The sequence below is a fragment of the Electrona antarctica genome (assembly GCF_951216825.1).
Source record: "Electrona antarctica genome assembly, chromosome: 6".
Classification (NCBI taxonomy): Eukaryota; Metazoa; Chordata; class Actinopteri; order Myctophiformes; family Myctophidae; genus Electrona; species Electrona antarctica.
The window spans coordinates 36,498,341-36,522,025 of NC_136811.1; the positions used below are offsets into that span (position 1 = coordinate 36,498,341).

Here is a 23,685-nt window from a genome sequence, read left to right on the forward strand (position 1 = left end):
TTGAGCACCCTTTACGTCTGTGTGTGGGTTTTACAAATATTGAACCAATGAAAAGTATTAAAAAGCGCTTCTGACTAAACTAACTAACTAACTAACTAACTAACTAACTAACTAACTCTATTGGGCCCTCAAAGTGTCACTCAAACCACCTAACTCCGACTTTGGAGTTCCCGCCATGGGCGTAGCTTGAACTTGACCCCAGGGGGGGCGATAGCATTAGCGTGCGGGCGCAATTTTTTTTTTTAGCTTTTTTAATTATTTTGCCGTTTTTATACAATGCCCTAACCCCTAAAAAATAGTTATTTAGGACAGCAGCGCACACACACACACACACACACACACACACACACACACACACACACACACACACACACACACACACACACACACACACACACACACACACACACACACACACACACACACACACACACACACACACACACACACACACACACACACACACGACACACGCACTACAGCCGTACAGCGAGTCATCATGTCATGATAAGAGAGATGATTACAAACTACAGTCAGAAGCACACCACAAGTTACAACAACAACCCGCATTGACAGGACACTGCAATCCTGCAAGTTTGTTTATTACCTGATTGCTGCAGTGTTGCCTTATAGTTAACTTTCTGAGTTAGAAAACTACGCAAATAAGTAGGCTAGTTCATTGCAGAGGGGTGGGCTGGCGGGGGCATCTTTGTAATATGTCTCGAATGTCCACACAATGATTATAATCAAAATAGTAAAGTTTACTGAAAAGCTTCGGCAACAACACAGCAGCATGTACATTAGAGTCACAACAACTCACATTAGTCACCCAGAGACGACCTGCTTTATGGCAGATTCATAACCATAGTGATGCCGGTCTCTTAAAGCAGGGGTACTCAACCCGTGGGTCGCGACCCCCCGGGGGGTCGCACATTTCTTTAATCCGCCCATGGTTCCCTCCTGTTTGGAGATAGTCCAATATTTGCACAAAATCATAACTTACTTTCATCCACTGTTTGCCTATGTTGTGATATCAGTCCAATTGATGTGCCCATATATCAGTCCAACCAGCAACAAATGGGTGCAAAGATGGGCGGGACCAAATTTATTGTAAATTATCATGTATTTTCTATGTATTCTCATTTTTTTGACTCACTCATTCGTTCATCCCTGTGATTTTAATATCGGTCCACCGGCACCTAGTCCCCTCTCCTCCTGCCCCTGTTCTTTGTCTCTCTCAACAGTGGAGAATCTTAATGAAGGCTTTTCGGAATTCGATGTTGAAGGTGGTGTAAATCACAGGGTTGACCGCGCTGTTGAGGTAGCCCAGCCAGGTGACGGCACTGTAGAGCGAGGGGGAAATGCAACAGCTTCCACAGTGAGCCTTCAGCACGTGGGTCAAGAAGAAAGGCAGCCAGCAGATGATGAACACGCCTGGGAGGGTGGGCATAAAGAACACACAAAGAGGATTGAGTGTTTAACCACTTTCAAACTGGGCGTCTCTATATCGGGCACATATGTGAACATTTTCAAAGGAGGTTACTGTATTTGAGGATGAACAAATAACTAATACATTATTTCACAGTTCCATCTATTCCTTCTATGCTGTTGATTTTCCTCACCCAGCACAATAGCAAGCATTTGTGTCGCCTTCCTCTCCTTCTGCTGTGACAGCCGTCCTCTCACCCTCTCCTTGATGAATCCGCCTTTGTCCCTGTCCCTGTGCCGATCCCTCCATCCCTCACGGCCCCTCATGCCGTCCTCCAAGGTGGCGGGGCGAGGCATTAGGGCCGATCTGTTCACGGTTGGGGGTGGGGCCGGGGTTGGCCCCACTGAGATGGACAGGGAGATTCTGGCTCGTCCCAAGTGGGAGGCCGGTGGGGGGGCCGGGTGAAGGGCCAGGCTCTCCTCCCCCTGGGACAGGAGTCGCCCTGGCTCTATCTCCAGGGGGTGCACCACCGCCTCCTTCACCAGCGTCTGACAGACCGGAAGAGATGGGAAGGCAACGAGGGGAGGGGGGTCAGGGAAAGGGGAGTAGATCACCTTGGTAAGCGGAAGCACAAGTCAAAAGCAGAGCATCATGGAAAAAGGCATGCCCATTTTAAATGAGAAGAAGAGGGAGAAGTGCTCAGGCATGGTAATCTTGTCCTTAGACTGAGTGTTGCTTAACTAAAAGGTCTTTGGCTTAACCCTTCCAAGAAAATGTCCATTACCATAACCACGTACTTTCAACCTGGTATGGCACGTGAACACTTAGGACTTATACATATGGATAAGAGCATCATTAAAAGCATGTCAGAGAGGATGGATGAATGGACAGCCATGTGCATGACTGAGTATTTACAACATCAAATGTCATTATAATTTATGATGAAGGTTCTTGAAAGACTAGCTGCCCTTTTCTGTATAACTATTCCTTTTTATTCCTTTGTGAAGCCATTTCTTTTCAGAGTGCGACGGTAGAAGAGTACTCAAGACACTCACCACTTTCTTGCGTTGCGGGGCAGCAGTGGGTGGTCTGAGAATCATGGTGCACAGCTTCACATCCTCTGGGTGTGTACACTTATTCTGACAGGGAACAATAGGAGCGATCTCATGCAAGTGCTCTACAGGGACGCAAAACTTACAAGTCAACATGACTTAATGGATGTCAAGAGAAAGGCTAACACAAGGTGATTTATTAACAGTGGTGGAAGTAAAGTACATTTAGTTGACTTACTGTACTTATTGTGTGTATAACCTTCGAGTATCTGTACTTTACTTGAGTATTTGTATTTTTGGATACTAATGACTTTCACTCCACTACAATACAAACATACACCTTCAAGAGCTATTGGACTTGAGGAGAAAACGTGAGGACAGAAAAGTCCTCATTCGTCAAAATGATGATGTATGATGATGTGCCCTCACTACACACAGGTGTGATTTTTAAGAATCATCTATCTACCCTTGTTTGCAGAGAATTTTCAGGGGTCACCTTCCTGTGCCGTTGCCCCTCTTCTGCCTCTCTCTGTGGGTGCAGGCTGTGTCTGCGAGGTGGGGCAGTGCGACGGCCACGCCTGCGCAGCACCACACAGATCTGTATATAAACCAGCAATGTCACGATGAAGGGAACGTAGAATGAGGCCACAGACGAGTACACCACAAAGGCTGGGTCCGCGAGGCTGCATTTGGTCCCCTCCTGGCTTGCTGGTGAAGGAAAAATATGAGGACTTGTTAGGGAAATTACAAAGTACAGGTTAGCTGTGTGAGTTGAGGAGTCTCCTTTCCTCCAGGGATGGGGGACAGAGAGCTATTGACTTTGAATAGCCAATTATGATAAAAAAAAGAAATCCCCCACAGGTTAGTTACTGTATACTCTCTACTCTGACTTTCCATCTTTCTCTGAAACAGATTGGTTCATCCCGAATCGATTTGTGAATTTTGGCTTCTTCTTCTGAAATAAATCTCTTATTAACATTGCAGTCAGGACCGAAAGCTTGCCTTTTCCCCGACAGACTGTTGGAAAGTGGACTAATTAAAAGGAACAGATTAAAGTAGGGAAAGTCGCCAATAGTTATTACGTTTAATTGTGTAAAGTTCCATCATCATTAGCTGGGTCTTGATCAAAGACATTGGTTCTTAAGTTCCCACATGAAAGGGATTGAAGGGAACAAATATTTGAAAGGCATACAGGCTCCCAAGTCAAACCGCAGAACACTTGATAGCTCATTAAACACACAGCCAATACATTAGTACAGAATCTCTTGGCACTCCACCTCCTTCAAGAACGTCCTTTTACCATACAGGTTATGCAGAAAGGTTTTAACCACATGAACCCTAGCATCCCCTATTCTGGAGCAAAGAAGGGAGACTAGTATAGATCCCTGCGGGACTTTGGTCAATAAAGTATAGGGTTTAAAACGATTCATTCATCTAAAGAGGAGCTATTCCTTTCTGTATAAAATGTTCGTACGAGCAAAGCATCTTTGAATTGAATGAATTGTCTTCGTTTTAGCATACATTTTGAACAAGAACATGTACCCTCCCTTTGCCATATTTGGTGAATATTATTGGTGAGTGAGATGAATATTACATCTTATATCACTTGCTATAGCCACTTCAGATCAAGTGGTTGCTTTTCAGCTCGACGGAAACACGCGCACGCGCGCGCACGCACGCACGCACGCACGCACGCACACACGCACACACGCACACACGCACACACACACACACACACACACACACACACACACACACACACACACACACACACACACACACACACACACACACACACACACACACACACACACACACACACACACTGCAAGTGCCTTCATTAAGGAAGGGGCTTAGGCACTGAAAACAACACTGCAATTGCCTTCATTAAGGAAGGGGCTCAGCTATCACTTGGTGCTTTGTGACACAACTCTTCAAGTGAGATGAGGTAAATCAAGGATTATGTGTGCCCACTTGTCCACCGAGCGTCACAGACACAGGGTCTGCTTTTACAGACATCAGGCATGTCTTTCAGAGGACATCTGTTCCACTGATAGGTGATGAGCAAAGCATATGGAGCCAAGATATGTTACTGAACACTCCACTCCATATATCTGTGCTTAGAAACATATTATAGAGCTCTAATTTGCCACACAGTTAGGCATCTCGAGTGAACAGATGTATAGGATTGATTGATTCATTTAGTCTCTCACCAACAGATGATAATCTAATTCAGAGCCAGCTGGGCCAGGATATTGTTGATGGCCATGTGCATGTTATGCCTGCATATTCATGACTGAGTACTGTGTCAATGTTCACTTCCCCAGTTTTATAAGTATGTATAGTCTTGAATGCCACGTCCTTTTTTTTAAAGATTTGTTTTTGGCTTTTCTGCCTTTATTGATAGTATCAAGTGAAGAACAGACAGGAAAGAGGGAGAAAGAGAAGGGGAGAGACATGCAGCAAAGGTCGTCATGAACGGGACTCAAACACGTGACGCACTGTCAGGCCAAAGCCTATATGTGGCATGCACCTGGACCACTTGGCCAGCAGGCGCCCCGAATGCCAGGTCCTTAAACGGCACATTAGTATTGTAGATCGGATATTTTTGCCCCGAATGCCAGGTCCTTAAACGGCACATTAGTATTGTAGATCGGCTATTTCCGTCAACAAAGTAGGGTTTAAGTGTTTTTTAATATAACTGACTCAGGAATATGTATGACGGCTACAGCGTTTCTTCATGGATATTATTGTGTTTAAAGGGGAAAATTGTGTTTAGAAAAATTCTTACTAAAGCAATACAGTGCAGTAGTACAGTAACTACTGTATACCCAGTCTAGCCCCTAATGTGCCTATCCCTAACCTCACAAAAAATACGCCTAAACCGAACCTCAAAACCACGCCTATCCCAGGCAAAACACCCTGAAAAGAGGGACTCCTGTGCATGCATGAATGTCAGCTGGATGGAGCTGCCTCTACCGGTGTTATTGAGTCCAAACAGAAGAGGGCAGGAGATGGCAAAGGAGAGGAACCACACCACAGCAATCATCACTGCCACTCTCCTCCTCGAGCTGTATCTGGTGTTATACAGCAAGGGCATGGCCACCGCTGTGTATCTGTAAGAGCATGCGCACGTACGTACGTACGTACGTACGTACGTACGTACGTACGTACGTACGTACGTACATGCATGCACGCGCGCACACGCACACGCACACGCACACGCACACACACACACACACACACACACACACACACACACACACACACACACACACACACACACACACACACACACGTTTGTATTACAACTCTTGTGAGGACAACATTTTAGCCACGTGAAAAACATGGACAAAAGTGGTTCAGCCTGATAGTGAAAACTGAAAACACTGCAGGTGTCTTCACAACAAATGCCCATTACCAGCAGCACCCAAAGCCTATTACCCCAAATGTTACTGTGGTTAAAGCACACGTGTGAACAGTTCTCTGCAGGAAAAAAACATTTGAATGAGTAAGAGAAGGCAGACAGGGTTAGGGACAGGGACCAACAGAGTTAGAGGGGCGAATGGCTTTACCCAAGGGACCATACTCATTCCACTCAATTTCCTATTTAGATTAGATTTGATTTGATGTCTTTATTATCCACAAGGGAACATTGTTTTGATCAGGTCAATGCATACATTCAGGACAATATACAAATACAATAAAACACCCAGCAAAGTACTAGTAAAATAATTTAAAAGGTTTTAAAAGGTATATTAATTGGCCCGCCACCACTTTACTACTGGTTAAAACAGCAGAGCAACAGGTATCCGTTTCATCAAGTCCTTCAGTTACACAGGGAAACCTGAATTCCCTTTTGCTGAGAGGAGGATATCATTTCACCTTGCAACCCAAACAACCCAATCAATAAAAACAATAAAAGCTAAGACGAGATGGGAAGGGGAAGAAAAGCTGAGGAACAATGACCCAGAGCCACGATGCATACCTGTCGATGCTGATGGCACAGAGGTTGAGGATACTGGCTGTGCACATCATGACATCCAAGGTCAACAGAATGTCACAGTGGATGAGGCTGAAGCGCCACTCTCCCACCACCTGCAAATAAACCAACAACAGCCGCCATATGAACAGGAGCTTATAAACCAACAACACCCGCCATATGAACAGGAGCTTGTGAAACACATGGCAACACGTTCTACTCAGGGACATGCACACATAGACATCAAAGGGGGCTTCAGCCGCTGCCCTTTTACCCGTCTGTAAAACAACTGCCCTTTCCAGACCACGAATGCAGTGTTTACTTTTTACTACATGGTGAAAGAAATGCAAATGCCACTCCTTTCTATGCCATACCGGAAGGCAGCATTCAGGAGAATAGCTTTTTTATTTTGCGTTGAACAAATTTGTTTTAGAAATCCATGTCGTACACCGCATCTCCACTAGCTAAAGAGTGCTGGGTTGCGCTCCAAAAATAGCTGATCTACATCCTGTATTTTCGCTATTTGTGTCCAAAAGTGTCCTCTTACGGGATTTCAGACCCTGCCCCTCTAAGACTCTCTGCACGTCCCTGGTTCCACTTCCCAATAATAATGCGACTTTCATGACTTTCAGGTGTAAACACTGAACAGTACTTCAGGGCTATAAACACCTGTAATTGAGAAATAAGACCGCACTGTACAAATCATGACATGACACTATTTTCAGAGCGCAACACCTGAGAGCAACCAAACATAAAATGACTTGTCTTTTAGTTCTGCTAGATCTCTCCTCCGCTAGTCCCTCCCTTACATTTTAGTCTATTTGTTGATGAAATTGTCAATATATTTAGTCTTAGTTTTAGTCATCAGTGAAAAAAGTATATAGTTGACGAACATTTTTTCCATAGTTTTCATGGTGTAAAGTAACTACCCCTATTGGCCTGAATATAAGACTAGACTATTTGACATTCAATGTTATTTTTCTTGAAAAATGGGGGTCGTCTTATATTCGGGACAATACAGTAGTAACGGTTAGGGATGGAGCCCGAAAATCGGGTCCATTACAAACCCGGTTTGGCATTTATCGAGACCCGAGTATCAATAAGCTTTTGGCTTGTCGAGCCTCTTATCGGGTATACCGTTACTAACGGTACATTTACATTTAAGTACTACTATATATAATATTTAGGTACATTTTTACTGGAGTATTTCCAATTTTCAGCACTTTTACTTCTACTCCTCTACATCTCAAAGGCAAATATTGTACTTTTACTCCACTACAATTATTTGAAATTTTTAGTTACTAGTTAGTTACTTTGATTATTATTACAAAACATGCATTGACCACTTCAGACATATATAAGTTTTGGCCACTTGAAAATAGCCAATCTACAAGCTCACAATGCGCTTGTAGATCTGCTAAAAGATTTTATACTGAAAAACGTTATTAGAAAACTTGTGAAATGGGACATTCTGCGTATGAGTACTTTCTTCTTTTGGTACTTTGGTACATTTTGACACGGATACCTTTGTACCTTTACTCAAGTACATTTTTAATTCCGGACTTTTACTTGTAACAGAGTATAGGCTACTTCTACATTGCAGTATTGGTACTTTTACTTAAGTAAAGGAAAATGTGAGTACTTTTTCCACCACTGATTTAGTGAAAGGAAATCAACAGTGCACCTCTAGGTAGACCCCCATGGTTAGATTAAATCAGTACCTCTAGGTAGACCCCCATGGTTAGATTAAATCAGTACCTCTAGGTAGACCCCCATGGTTAGATTAAATCAGTACCTCTAGGTAGACCCCCATGGTTAGATTAAATCAGCACCTCTAGGACTCTAGGTAGACCCCCATGGTTAGATTAAATCAGTACCTCTAGGTAGACCCCCATGGTTAGATTAAATCAGTACCTCTAGGTAGACCCCCATGGTTAGATTAAATCAGCACCTCTAGGTAGACCCCCATGGTTAGATTAAATCAGCACCTCTAGGTAGACCCCCATGGTTAGATTAAATCAGTACCTCTAGGTAGACCCCCATGGTTAGATTAAATCAGCACCTCTAGGTAGACCCCCATGGTTAGATTAAATCAGCACCTCTAGGTAGACCCCCATGGTTAGATTAAATCAGCACCTCTAGGTAGACCCCCATGGTTAGATTAAATCAGCACCTCTAGGTAGACCCCCATGGTTAGATTAAATCAGTACCTCTAGGTAGACCCCCATGGTTAGATTAAATCAGCACCTCTAGGTAGACCCCCATGGTTAGATTAAATCAGTACTTCTAGGACTCTAGGTAGACCCACATGGTTAGATTAAATCAGTACTTCTAGGACTCTAGGTAGACCCCCATGGTTAGATTAAATCAGTACTTCTAGGACTCTAGGTAGACCCACATGGTTAGATTAAATCAGTACCTCTAGGTAGACCCCCATGGTTAGATTAAATCAGTACTTCTAGGACTCTAGGTAGACCCACATGGTTAGATTAAATCAGTACCTCTAGGTAGACCCCCATGGTTAGATTAAATCAGTACTTCTAGGACTCTAGGTAGACCCACATGGTTAGATTAAATCAGTACCTCTAGGTAGACCCCCATGGTTAGATTAAATCAGTACTTCTAGGACTCTAGGTAGACCCACATGGTTAGATTAAATCAGTACCTCTAGGTAGACCCCCATGGTTAGATTAAATCAGTACCTCTAGGTAGACCCCCATGGTTAGATTAAATCAGTACTTCTAGGACTCTAGGTAGACCCACATGGTTAGATTAAATCAGTACCTCTAGGTAGACCCCCATGGTTAGATTAAATCAGTACCTCTAGGTAGACCCCCATGGTTAGATTAAATCAGCACCTCTAGGTAGACCCCCATGGTTAGATTAAATCAGCACCTCTAGGTAGACCCCCATGGTTAGATTAAATCAGTACCTCTAGGACTCTAGGTAGACCCCCATGGTTAGATTAAATCAGTACCTCTAGGACTCTAGGTAGACCCCCATGGTTAGATTAAATCAGTACCTCTAGGTAGACCCCCATGGTTAGATTAAATCAGTACCTCTAGGTAGACCCCCATGGTTAGATTAAATCAGTACCTCTAGGTAGACCCCCATGGTTAGATTAAATCAGTACCTCTAGGTAGACCCCCATGGTTAGATTAAATCAGTACCTCTAGGTAGACCCCCATGGTTAGATTAAATCAGTACCTCTAGGTAGACCCCCATGGTTAGATTAAATCAGTACCTCTAGGTAGACCCCCATGGTTAGATTAAATCAGTACTTCTAGGTAGACCCCCATGGTTAGATTAAATCAGTACCTCTAGGTAGACCCCCATGGTTAGATTAAATCAGTACCTCTAGGTAGACCCCCATGGTTAGATTAAATCAGTACCTCTAGGTAGACCCCCATGGTTAGATTAAATCACTACCTCTAGGTAGACCCCCATGGTTAGATTAAATCAGTACCTCTAGGTAGACCCCCATGGTTAGATTAAATCAGTACCTCTAGGTAGACCCCCATGGTTAGATTAAATCAGCACCTCTAGGTAGACCCCCATGGTTAGATTAAATCAGTACCTCTAGGTAGACCCCCATGGTTAGATTAAATCAGTACCTCTAGGTAGACCCCCATGGTTAGATTAAATCAGTACCTCTAGGTAGACCCCCATGGTTAGATTAAATCAGTACCTCTAGGTAGACCCCCATGGTTAGATTAAATCAGTACCTCTAGGTAGACCCCCATGGTTAGATTAAATCAGTACCTCTAGGTAGACCCCCATGGTTAGATTAAATCAGTACCTCTAGGTAGACCCCCATGGTTAGATTAAATCAGTACCTCTAGGTAGACCCCCATGGTTAGATTAAATCAGTACCTCTAGGTAGACCCCCATGGTTAGATTAAATCAGTGCCTCTAGGTAGACCCCCATGGTTAGATTAAATCAGTACCTCTAGGTAGACCCCCATGGTTAGATTAAATCAGTACCTCTAGGTAGACCCCCATGGTTAGATTAAATCAGTACCTCTAGGTAGACCCCCATGGTTAGATTAAATCAGTACCTCTAGGTAGACCCCCATGGTTAGATTAAATCAGTACCTCTAGGTAGACCCCCATGGTTAGATTAAATCAGTACCTCTAGGTAGACCCCCATGGTTAGATTAAATCAGTACCTCTAGGTAGACCCCCATGGTTAGATTAAATCAGTACCTCTAGGTAGACCCCCATGGTTAGATTAAATCAGTGCCTCTAGGTAGACCCCCATGGTTAGATTAAATCAGTACCTCTAGGTAGACCCCCATGGTTAGATTAAATCAGTACCTCTAGGTAGACCCCCATGGTTAGATTAAATCAGTACCTCTAGGTAGACCCCCATGGTTAGATTAAATCAGTACCTCTAGGTAGACCCCCATGGTTAGATTAAATCAGTACCTCTAGGTAGACCCCCATGGTTAGATTAAATCAGTACTTCTAGGACTCTAGGTAGACCCCCATGGTTAGATTAAATCAGTACCTCTAGGTAGACCCCCATGGTTAGATTAAATCAGTACCTCTAGGTAGACCCCCATGGTTAGATTAAATCAGTACTTCTAGGACTCTAGGTAGACCCCCATGGTTAGATTAAATCAGTACTTCTAGGACTCTAGGTAGACCCCCATGGTTAGATTAAATCAGTACTTCTAGGACTCTAGGTAGACCCCCATGGTTAGATTAAATCAGTACTTCTAGGACTCTAGGTAGACCCCCATGGTTAGATTAAATCAGTACCTCTAGGTAGACCCCCATGGTTAGATTAAATCAGTACCTCTAGGTAGACCCCCATGGTTAGATTAAATCAGTACTTCTAGGACTCTAGGTAGACCCCCATGGTTAGATTAAATCAGTACTTCTAGGACTCTAGGTAGACCCCCATGGTTAGATTAAATCAGTACCTCTAGGTAGACCCCCATGGTTAGATTAAATCAGTACCTCTAGGTAGACCCCCATGGTTAGATTAAATCAGTACCTCTAGGTAGACCCCCATGGTTAGATTAAATCAGTACCTCTAGGTAGACCCCCATGGTTAGATTAAATCAGTACCTCTAGGTAGACCCCCATGGTTAGATTAAATCAGTACCTCTAGGTAGACCCCCATGGTTAGATTAAATCAGTACCTCTAGGTAGACCCCCATGGTTAGATTAAATCAGCACCTCTAGGTAGACCCCCATGGTTAGATTAAATCAGTACCTCTAGGTAGACCCCCATGGTTAGATTAAATCAGTACCTCTAGGTAGACCCCCATGGTTAGATTAAATCAGTACCTCTAGGTAGACCCCCATGGTTAGATTAACCCATTTAGACATGAGGCCGATTCTAAAAAAAAAAATACAGTTTTCTGAAAAAAGAATGTTTCTATATCAGTGGTTCTCAAAGTATTTCATGTCAAGGACCCCAAAAATTATATGTATTTGGCCGCCGACCCCCATCTGAAAATATGTAGTTCCAGGGACGCCCCCGGAAAGCAAAGATTTGAGTTAAAACGTTTGCTCTAAAAGAATATATATTCAAAGATTTGCGCCACATTTTCAAGATTTTTCTAAAATAGCAGATCTACAAGCTCGTCGTGCGGCACTCAGTGCTGTGCTACGAGCTTGTAGAGCTGCTATTTTTCAACAGCTAAAGTATAAAATAATGCATAAAACACCAAAAGGGGTTCCCGTCAACAGTACCTCTAGGTAGACGCCCCAGGGCATGACCAGAGTGGCCAGCAGCAGGTCGGAGACGGCCAGAGAGACGATGAGGTAGTTGGTGGTGGTCTGCAGGGCGCGCTCCCGCGACACCGCCACGCACACCAGCACGTTGCCAAACACCACGCAGAAGATGAGCAGCACCAATAGCACCTGTCATCATCGCAGGAATATGCAACTTTACTTCAGTACTACAAAATGGGTAGAGGGTAGAGTGAAATTAATCAATGAATTTATTATACAAAAGAAATCACACCCGTGTGAAGTGAGGGGCGCTCTTATACATCATCTCATTCTGGCCAATCACAATTTGCGTCCTTGCCTTTGTCTTCAATGTTTGTGTTTACGTAATGTTTGTGTTGGGACAATGACGTGAAACTAGCCATGTTTGTATTTACACAAACCCTCAAAGCTGGACATAGGAGGTGCTAGCGCCCCTCAAAAATGAGAGCTCTCGGAGACTGCACCAGCCTCCCCATTGTCAGACATGTGTCACTTTTATACAAAAACAGACGGACAAATAGCTGGAGGTGTGGTTAGTGAACAGAGTCATACATGGTACTATTTAGAAATATTTATTCTGACAGCCTACCAACAGGTGAGAACATGGCTTGCTTTGTGAGTTCTAAATAGACCTGCAGAGTGGGCAAATGTCCTTTCAGTGGAAATATGGTTATAACTATAATCATGGAACAGTGTAGTATTGTCATATAATTCCATTACACACCGCGTAGAAGTTGTACGGGGGCGAGGGGAGAGGTGGCAGGCTGGAGCAGTTGGACGAGGAGGATGAGGCAGAGAAGGAGAGAGGGGAGGAAGAGGAGAGGGAAGGTGGCTCATGGGCCAGGGGGAAGAAGAGAAAGGTCCCATCTGTCTCGTTGAGCAAAGACATGGCTTCGCTCCCATGGACTGGAACACTCTGGAAGGTGACACCATACGACAGAAAAGGAGACAGGAATTGTAATGATCCCCCCCAGTCATCCATTTGAAAGTTTGCCAGTTGAAATACTTGGCAGCAAAACTTTAAAATGTATGCTATTCCATCGTTTCACTTTCACTTTTTCAAATTCCAACCTCTATTTATGTGGCGTTGTGCTTCAACCCAGGGTATCATGTCTTTGGCCAAGCTATAGCAGCAGCAGCACTATTATTATAGCAATTTGTCATTTCATATATTTGGGCATATGTGCACGTCCATTGTTGCTAGGGTTATTGCATTGACGTGTCGCCGATATCCTGTCCATACATGTACTTATATGGGAATATCTGTGCGCCTGGCACAGCACCACTTGAAATTTATAGTAGATGCTTTTCCAGGTTTTAAAGAAAAAATCAGACCCGTCTGAAGTGAGTGGTGCTGTACTGTACTTGTGCTGTACTACTGTACAAGCTCTCCTCCCTGGCCTGTGTGTGTCTGTGTGTTAGGCTGCGCAACAGTGACACTTGGTGGTGAAAATATGCTATTTCCGTGCTCAGCCCCAGCCAGCCAGGGACACACAAAGCAATACCATGACATTTATTTCTACATAATATATATTCTTTACAAATAGGCCTATTAATGTTATATTATCATTAAAATTGTAGTGTTTGCCAATTTGCTGGGGGCCGGCACTTGCAAGGCCCTTAATTGTGCCCCACTGAGAATCACTGCTGTATACTGTATTCAGTAGAAAAGCAATACAAAAATAAGAAAAAACTACTGCCAACTTGTGCAGGGGATATAACTAAACTGTAAGTACAGCTGCAGGATTTTTTTTTAAACTTATATACAGGAATCATCTGATCAATGCTTTTCCAGGATTCCGTAACAATGACAGGGGAGGAGACACACATAGCACAGCTGATCATAATGAAGGCATGGCTGATTATCCCTCCCCATTGGTCATGCATTCCCACCCACAGTAATCAAACAGATGGGAACAGATCAAACAGATGGGAAACGTCCCTTGGACGTTTCCCATCTCACCAGCAACTGCAGGATCAGCACCTTGGAGAGCGACATTGGTCTTCAACATTACTTTGTCTTGTGAAAATATCAGATCTACTTGGACTTCTGGTGTAAGCTCCAACATGGAGAGGCTTCACTGACAACTCGTTTAAACTTTTTCATCCATAGTACATGATTGATACATTAAGTGTGCCTATGTGTTTACATTTACAGTATGGATTCCAAACCAGACAATGTATAATATCCATACCTGTAGTTGCCATTAGGCCCATTACAGTCACTTTTTCCAACAGTTTTCTAGGGGTGCTAGTCCCTCCGAAATTACATCACGTGGCAGCCAAGTCTATGGACTTTTAATGTTTGTTTAGAGCTCTTTTAACAAAGATTGTTTGCCAGCCAAGTTTATGGACTTTAATGTTTGTTTTGCGCACTACAAAACACCGATATAAATACAACTCTTTACTAATTCCGTTTCATACAAAAACAATCCATTCATGTCTCGCAGAGGACGATGAGGATGATAGTGTTCCGAAGGCAACAATCGTGTGGCAGCCACAGTGGGCGCCCCTCACTTCACGCGAGTGTGATTTTTTTTTATATGAAGCATAATAGTATCCTGGTTATGGGAAACAATGGTAATTGTTCTCTGTGACGTTATTGGATAATATACAAATTACTAAGGGATCAATGACTATTAATCAACTGTAGTCCAATTGATTTTCCTGGTCATGTAGCTGAAGAGTCACATCAAATAGCACCGAACATTCTGTTCGTATATGCTTCTGATTTTACAACAAGCAATTCCTATTGGGCTCAGTAGTTCACTGAAACACCGTTGACTTCCAGTTAGTGTCACCTCTTAATCTGTGTCCGGAATAACATTTTAAGCACCTGACAATTGTGTTGCTTACTTGCTTCTTCCATTTTAAATACAGAATATGGACGTTAAGGTTAATGATGTGCTTCCTGAACTGTATTGCTGTATTGGTGAAGTAGAGGTTGGGGGATGTCACAGCATGGTCCTTGACCTCTATTCTGCCAGTACCACGCAAGCAGAATAAAAACAAAGATTTTAGATGTTTTGGGGCATCATGACAATCATTTTACTATAATGTATTATTATTATTATTATTATTATTATATAATGTATATTCTATTGTAAAGGTCAATATGTGTTCCTTCTGACTTCTGAGAAAAATCTACAGTACATCTCCCTTCCTGAAATATGAGCCTTTAAGTATACATTTTGTCTGGATTTTGACTCTTTGACCCCATTTGTTACTGCATTTAATTCACACAGCTGAATACAATAGCCTGTGGGCAAGGTAACGCATTAAGCCATTACAGCTATTGATTGTAATGTCAGACTGAATAATTGGCTTCATTTTTAGGACAGAGTTAGGTTAAAACGCAAATCATCATTTGAAGTGCCATTTGTCCTCGGCATAGTGTGAATGTGCATGCAAAATTTCACTGACCAATCCTGCAATATTGGAAGCCAATCTTAGCCAATTAGGATGGAATATGGAAAATCGGACAGATCCTTGTTGATCACATGACTATACTGTGTACTGATTTGCGTGATGTTTGCCATGCCTTCTATTCGGCCTAAATTAAGGCCAATATAGGTTAAATTAAAACAACACTCGATTCCCCAGAGCAGTCAATACAATCAATACACAAGAATACATAGAAGATTTGCAACCTACATATTGTGACATGGATTGATTCATCTTATTTAGAACTTCCTTCCAAAACCATTTTGATTGTCTGAACTCTGACCCACAGAGAAAATCTAATTCAGTCATGAGTTGTCTTCTGTTCTTTTTGAGGGGTGCCAGCCCCTCCTATACACAGGTTTAATGTTTGTCTTTAGTTTGTTTTGAAAATGCATTGAGAATGAAGGGATAATTTACGTCATAATGTGTAATTACTAATTTACGTCATTTGTCTCTTTATTGTCAATGGTGTTTAATGTTTGCACTGTTTGTTTTACATAACCATTACATCACCTTATCAACATGAGTTAGACTTTAATATATTAGCACGCCTATCGTAAAGGCCTTTGATAATAGCACTTGTGTTCCCTTTTCTTCCCATTTTTGAGGGGTGCCAGCCCCTCCTATACACAGGTTTAATGTTTGTCTTTAGTTCAATGTTTGTTTTGTAAACGCCATTGACAATGAAGGGAAATTTACGTCATAATGTGCCTCATTACGTCATATTGTCTCTTTATTGTTAATGGCGTTTAATGTTTGTGTTGGCACCGTTTGTTTTACATCACCATTACATCACCTAATCAACATGAGTTAGACTTTAATGTATTAGCGCCCCTCACTTCACACAGGTGTGATTTTTCTCATCAATTTCTTACTTCATCTAATCTCCTATTGCACAAATCTGGGGACAGCATTGCTACTCCTTTCAATGTTTACCATAATACCTTATTCTCTTCAGCCTAATTTATCCCCTGCATAACAGTATCGCAGATTCCTAAGACAACAATCACTTGAACATCAGTTGTATAATATATGAATATACATATTCAAACGTAAAATCAAGTCACAGGCAAGTCAGGCATACTTTGTAAAGTATGACTCACACACTGTCCAAGTAAAGTTACACTGATTTCCCAATGGATCATGAATATGGAAGTAAGCCTTGCCGAGCCATATGTGGCCCATAGAGCTTATCTCCTGTTTCTGCAGCATGACGTAGCTTGATGTACAAGTACACCCCCAGGACATGACGCTAATATGTCACAAGGACTTGGCACCAATGCAACTGTTGATGCTGAGTGCATTGGGTCCAATTGTAATAGTCTTTGGTATGACCCTGCCAGGGATCGAACCCTGACCGCCCTGACCTCCCAGTCTCAGGGCAGACACAACAAGGCCACTGTGCTGGTACTTCATCATGAATGGTTTAACAATAATCAATCAGGTTAATGTTATTGGACATACTGTAGATGCATTCCTCTGCTCTCTGGAAAGTGGTGTTGTAGAGAACAGGGCTAATGTCTAAACTTAGTGGCATGACTGTGTGAGTGACAAAAATGAAAATATGTTGTTGTCCAGCAAAACAGTCATACAACATACATGAATTAGGCTTAACAGCTCCTAAATGACACAATTTATCAACGATTATTGTGGATGAAATAATTACGATTACCGATTATATCGCGATAAAACAAATATTTTATTAAACAAATATTATGCTTAAAACTCTCAAACGCCACTTTTGTTAAACACTTGCACCCCAGAATCCATATTCTGGTGGAAACATTAGCCCAAAATATTAGATTTACATTTCACAACAATGCATTGCAATGAGCTTGTTATGAGCTTATAGATATGCTATATTTGGCAACGAGATTTGGTGTAGATGGAAAAAAGCAGTCCAAGTACAGAGCCAACAAAGGTCCAGTGTATGATGGAGAATTTCACAATAAATATATGATTATTGCGATAAACTATGATTATCGTCCCATTGTTATACAAGATAACTTGTGCAGGTACCTTTTGGTAACCTACCCAAACTACATTATACCTACACCCACTGTAGGTAGGGGAGAACAGGGTAAGATGATTCAGTGGGTAAGTTGACCCACCCCCTGTATAATATACTAGCTGGTTTTGTCTAAAATAGTATCTGTGGGGGAAAATGAGCCAAATGCTCTGGGTTAAATTGAGCCAATGGTTACCCCTAATATTAATTATTCATATATGTTTTTCACTGAATAATAATATCAAACATTATGTTTAAATTATTGTTTAAAGTTAGCTTGAGGAAAGGAAATAAGACTTGTTAGAAATGGGAAATATGGTGTTCATGTTAAATTATGTTTGATAATGAATACAATATATATATTTTTTAATTTAATGTTGAACATTTTTAATATCAGAGGGGTCAACCCCAGGACTTGGATCGACTTGAGCCATGGACATTTTTTCAGGTCATTTTTACTCATGTTTTTCAATCGACAGAAGACAGATTTTACTTCTCTCTCATTTTGCCTTGCCACAAGGACAACTTAGAATAGTGGCTCATCTTACCCCACTCTCAGTCTCCCCTAACATAGTACTAATAGGCTAAATGAGTAATCAAAATAATGGTCATTGATGAAATCAATCAATTGTTATAAGAAAATGCATAAAAAGTTAATATTATTCTCTAGATCAGTGAAAAAAGACAAATACAAACATAATATCCGTGGATCCAACAATAACAATTCCACTTACCCTCACTCAATAGTGGTGGTCACGGGTCGGGATCCCCACTCCCTCATAAGGACAACGATGAATAACAAATCAGGGTTAGCTGTCTGTCTGTAGCACATCCACCTCAAACTCAATGTGGTACGAGTTAACGGGCAGCACACTTCGCTGGCAGCGCTCCCAAGGAGCTCCCCCCCAACACACACACCCCCTCCCTTGCCGTCTGTGTGGTTGGCGGTGCTTGGGGGTCAGAGCAACTGAGCAGCAGCAGACTGAACAGCAGCAGCCTGTTTGACGAGCACTGGGCGGCCAACCGTACATTAAAACTAGGAGAAAGCAAGAAGGGGGGGCTAATCTATCACGGCAGCACACTTAGAGTGTATCTGTGAAAGAGTCAGAGATTGAGAGGTGCATGTTTAAAACAGTGTGTCCTATACTCTCTTTTCAATTTACATGTTGGCTCACATGTAAACCACCCCTTGGCTCACTACTTGTCTTTCATAAATCAAACAATGGATGTCATCAAACGTTTGACTCTTAAATTCTGGGAAAAAAAACGGAGATGTTCAGAGCAGATAAGACACCAATTAAATAATCTCACTTTAAATGTAGCTGGCTCTACAATTCCACAAAGCATTACTGTTAGAAATCTGTGTCCTATTCGACTCACATCGACTCACTCAATCAACTACCAACAAATTACAACTCATTCAAAACACCGCTGCCAGGATATTAACCAGGACATGAAAATGTTATCACTGTCACCCCTGTACTCATCTCTCTACACTGGCTCCCTACACAGTACATGCCAGATACCCTCTAGTCTGAACCAAGTACTATACCTTACAGTAATCCAGCTTGTTGCTTTTTAAATTGCTTACATCGTTTTCATGTGTGATGTTTATGCATGTGTATGTATATAGAGCAATTGTTTTATTACTGCTCGTTTGTTTTCTATGTACAATCAAATTTTACATGACTTGGCTGCAAATGAAAGTAGACACAAGCAAATGAAAATAGATGATCTTACGAGCTGGTAGATTTGCTATTTTCAATACTGTATGCTCTGCTCCTGTATTTACAATACAGGAGCAGTAGGACAAAGGCTCTATGTCCTCCTGGTGGGCGCTCCTCACTGACAGGTGAGTCAGTAGGATACAACAGCAGCAATCTGAGAACCCATCGTCAAAACATAAAGGAAAAACAGCACCCTCTTTTCAGTGAGACAGCAGTGACAAGTTGACAACACAGAAATGTGTGGGGAGAGAATTAATTGGCATAGCGATTAGATTGGGGAGTAAAAAGGTTACAAAATAATGTCTACTCTTAAAAAAGGAAAAAAGTTTGTCGGGCTCGGGACTCAAAACTCAAAACTGCGACTCGCTGTCAGGTTGCATTAGAGCCTATATGTGATATGTGCCTTAACCACCAGGCCAGCGGCACCCCAAGAGTGCAGTCAACCGTGCTGAGGACACACCAATATTAAGGCCTATTGCATACCCTCTCCAGAGTAAACCTCATCACGCCTGTCCTCCTTCCCACTTATTCATTTCCCCCCCCTAATCTCAGCAGCTAAAGAGCCCCCAGTGTCTCTGCAGCACAAAACAGGAGGAGCAATAAATTAGAAAGGAAGTGAGAGGGCTAGGGATGCAAGATGGGTGCGTGAAAGTGGCTCTTGGGCCAGAAAAAACAAAATAGAAACACAGGAGGACCATCCAATTAAAAAATAAAAACAATTAAAACCCCTTTAATTTGTATTAACAATGAATTTGAGTAAACAGTTAGAAGGCTGAGACACTTCCATTTGACAAACCACTTTCAGACTGCCTACATTGAGCATTTTGGAATGCAAAACACTGTTGTCCTCACAGCTGTTATGACTAGCTCTGTAGCTCATAAACAAAAATAAACGACTATAAACATAGAACTTTTAACACACGGCCACTCACGGTGACACCTTTCACTTGACTTGCTGCTCTCTTAATAGTGTGCCCTTTGCAGTATAGTAAGGGTATATCCTGCTACAGCTTCTTGTCTGTTTAGGTGTTGTTCCTTAGTCTTGCCTAATGTATGTATGTTTGTTTTGTAAAACTGTTATTTAGGGCCAGTCTTATTTTTCGTATTTGCCGAGGCTGCACTATTATAGACTGGACTGCACAGTGGACTGCTGGTGTTATTATAGACTGGACTGCACAGTGGACTGCTGGTGTTTGGGAGGTGAATAAAAACCTCAAATGTGCATTTTTGGACACTCTGATCTTTTTGGAGCCTTGACCATTCAGCCAACTATGACACAGTCCTTATGGGACCACTTACAGTGACACCTTTCACTTGACTTACTGCTGCTCTCTTAATAGTGTGCCCACTAAAACAAGGTGCCTGTAGCCGTCATCACAGGCCATTGGAGTAACCGGAGATAGCAGCAGAGCAATGCCAGATTGCAGCCCAGAATGCAAAGCGTTTTTAAAAGTTGAATTTTGTCTCTGCACCAAAAAGCCATCATTTTCAAATGAATAACTGATTACAAATGGACTGTCTTGTTAAATATTGAAGTAAATCCCCATGTCTAACTTTTGGCAAGGCTACTATCGGCAGACACTATTAATTTCCCAGAATATAATCTTCATTGAACCACCTAATAACCTCTCCTGAGGAAGTCTTGCATAGCCAAACCCTACACAGATACACAGGGGCGGCCCCGGGAGGCCCCGTTCATGATGTCATCATTTTAATATTTTAATAGAGTGCCTACTTGCGTGTTGCACACAAGTAGGCCTTAAATGGCCTAGTGCGCAAGCAGAGCGTGCAAGTACTGTCGACTGCTACAAACTTTCAAATCTCAGCCTCTCTGTAAAACATTGAAATTAATTACGAAAGTAATTACGATATGTTTCAATATTGGTTGGGTAACAGGTAACTTATGTATGTATACATGTATGTAAGTTGTAAGTTGAAAGTACTACTGTGGTCGGCTGGCTTTTCTTGTGTGCGTATGCTTGGTAGGTATATATACTGATGTTGATGGTGACGTAATTAAGATATGTTTCAGTGTCAATACAGGGTGAATTAAAGGTAATGTCTGTATATATACAACTATCTTTATTACGTCACCATCAAAAGCCAGTTATAACCTGGTATTGATACATATACTATATATACATGCCACTTTCGGTCCAGCCGACCACAGTATACTACTTTCAAGTTACATCTTTATACTCAGATTACATACATGTATGGGTCAGTGACATGACACCCCTAAAAAGGTGTTTTTTAAAAACCTTTAAATAACAGGAATACAAATTATTTACTTTTGTTCTACTCACTCTCATCTTTATGGAAACATATTTTGTTTTTAGATATTTTTATTGGAATCAGAATTTATTCAGCATTTTGTTGTACTAAAATCATCATATGGTGTGACATGACAATAATTGTTTATAAAATGAAAATGGAGTACACCTTTCTTAAGTTACTCACTTTATCAAAGTCCTTTATCATAACTAACCTGTAATCCACTATAGTTTTGTGAAAATGTATTAAATCTGTATATTATTTAGCTTTTTTAATGAAAAAGGTGTCACACCCACAGACAATGATAATTGATAAAAATGATAAAATGATAATTCACCACAGACACCTGTCATGCTATAGAGAGTATGCGCGTGACATCATCATCAAACCAGGAAGTTATGCAGGAATGCCTACTGAGTGGCAAAACACTACTTTCTGGCCTTGACAGCCCCTACATCCAAACAGAAAAGTCCTATCTGATTGCATTAAACAACATTAAACAATGTTAAACTCACTTTGCATGTTCCTTTGCCACTCGATGTGCCATTCACTTTAAGCATGTGCATACCCTCTATTGTAATGCAAGTGCTGAGCAGCCTTACTGAAGAAGGACCTCTCTATCCCAATGGGTGTCCAAACAATTGCCTGTTGAAATTTCCCAAAATGGTGTCACACAATATGATTTTGGTTTGGGGGACAAAATCTTTTTGATCAGAAATGACTGAAAACATTATGCTTGGACTTTGAAAAGATTAGGCTCACAAATAGACATCTATATTATATTTATGGAATTTTTAAAATAATTTTAGCATTTTTTCCCCTTAGTTTTATTCAAGTTCCTACTTTGAGAAACAGGGCCAGGACAGTCGCACCATATGAGTTTTGCTATGTTTGGTTGAAAATTCTGAAGAAATGAGGAATGAAATGTTTTAATCTTGAGTATGTTCACATGAAGCATAATGTCCTGCACAATATTCAGAAGGTTTTTGACAAATATATTTTTTATTTATACGCGTTTGACACTGAGGACAGCAAAGGGCAGCATGTCACGTCACCCACCCGTATACATACATAACCTTTTACCCACCCAACATTGAAACATATCTTAACTAGAAAAAGTGCCCCTCGGGGCACAGGTGTCCACCAGGGCAGGTCGGGTTGTGGCCTCCTGGTGGCGCTATAATAGGCCAATGTGAAAAGGGTGCCATTTCTTCATACGCCTTTGATGGCAATTGGATGTGTTTTGCAAAAATCAACCTGTTGGTGGCGCTATAACAGGCCAATGTGAAAAGGGTGGGATATATTCCTCAGCCTAGTAAGAAAATGTGTGAAAGATTTCACGTAAATTGCATGCTGCGTTCATGATTTGAGGCTTTTGTTCAAAACGGGGCAATCTTGCAAACTGTGAAAGCCAATTATAGCCAATTAGGATGGAATATGAAATATCGGACAGATCCGACTTGAGCACATGACCATAGAGATACTGTGTAACGATTTGTGAGATTTTTGGACAGAATCTGGAGGAGTAATATCCAAAAATGTGTTTTACAAAAGTCGGCCTCCTGGTGGCGCTATAAAAGGCAGATGCGGAAAATGCAGGTCAAAGGTTTGTCCTTGGCCTCTAGGGAGTGTGCATGCAACGTCACGCAGATCGGTGCAGTTTTAGGTAAAAAATGTGAAAAGCTGCCTCATGGTGGCGCTATAACAGGCCGTTCTGGAAAATGTGGGGCAGAGGTTCATCGTTGGCATCCAGGGAGTGTGTGTGCAAAGTTTGGCATCGACCGGGTTAACGGTGCCGGAGATTAGCTGGTAACAGACGGACGGACACACACACACACACACGGACACACGGACGGAGTGCAAAACATACTCTCTCCCCATGCCTTCGGCCTGGTGGAGACAATTATACGTCACCATCAACAGCCAATTAAAAGTTATAGAATATACCTACCACGCCTACCATACATACCGTACCTACTACCTTTCGGTCCAGCCGACCACAGTATACTACTTTCAAGTTACATACATGTATACATACATAC

General features: G+C 41.9%; 1 protein-coding gene across 3 annotated transcripts; it reads right to left on the reverse strand.

Moving 5' to 3' along the window:
- Positions 1-473: 473 nt before the first annotated feature.
- Positions 474-22,198, reverse strand: drd2l (dopamine receptor D2 like). 3 transcript variants are annotated; one of them, XM_079504599.1, is made up of 9 exons: positions 22,159-22,198; positions 12,915-13,106; positions 12,170-12,340; positions 6,470-6,579; positions 5,461-5,597; positions 2,948-3,189; positions 2,485-2,568; positions 1,623-1,977; positions 474-1,434 (listed from the first exon to the last, which is right to left on the reverse strand). In XM_079504599.1, exons 2-9 carry the CDS (start codon positions 13,077-13,079, stop codon positions 1,238-1,240), a joined length of 1,461 nt encoding a protein of 486 aa, XP_079360725.1. In that variant the 5' UTR covers positions 13,080-13,106; positions 22,159-22,198; the 3' UTR covers positions 474-1,237. The 3 variants fall into 3 exon arrangements, with proteins under 3 accessions (XP_079360725.1, XP_079360726.1, XP_079360724.1); XM_079504600.1 differs by lacking the exon at positions 22,159-22,198 and adding an exon at positions 18,377-18,818 and having other exon boundaries at positions 2,978-3,189; XM_079504598.1 differs by lacking the exon at positions 22,159-22,198 and adding an exon at positions 18,377-18,818.
- Positions 22,199-23,685: the final 1,487 nt, after the last annotated feature.

Excerpts from the sequence above, each read along its gene's own strand:
- drd2l (XM_079504599.1), bottom strand. The coding sequence starts at position 13,079 with ATGTCTTTGCTCAACGAGACAGATGGGACCTTTCTCTTCTTCCCCCTG. Across the intron at positions 5,598-6,469 it reads TGTGCCATCAGCATCGACAG|ATACACAGCGGTGGCCATGC; the intron begins GTATGCATCGTG and ends ATGCTCTTACAG. Across the intron at positions 1,435-1,622 it reads AATGCTTGCTATTGTGCTGG|GCGTGTTCATCATCTGCTGG; the intron begins GTGAGGAAAATC and ends CCACCCTCCCAG.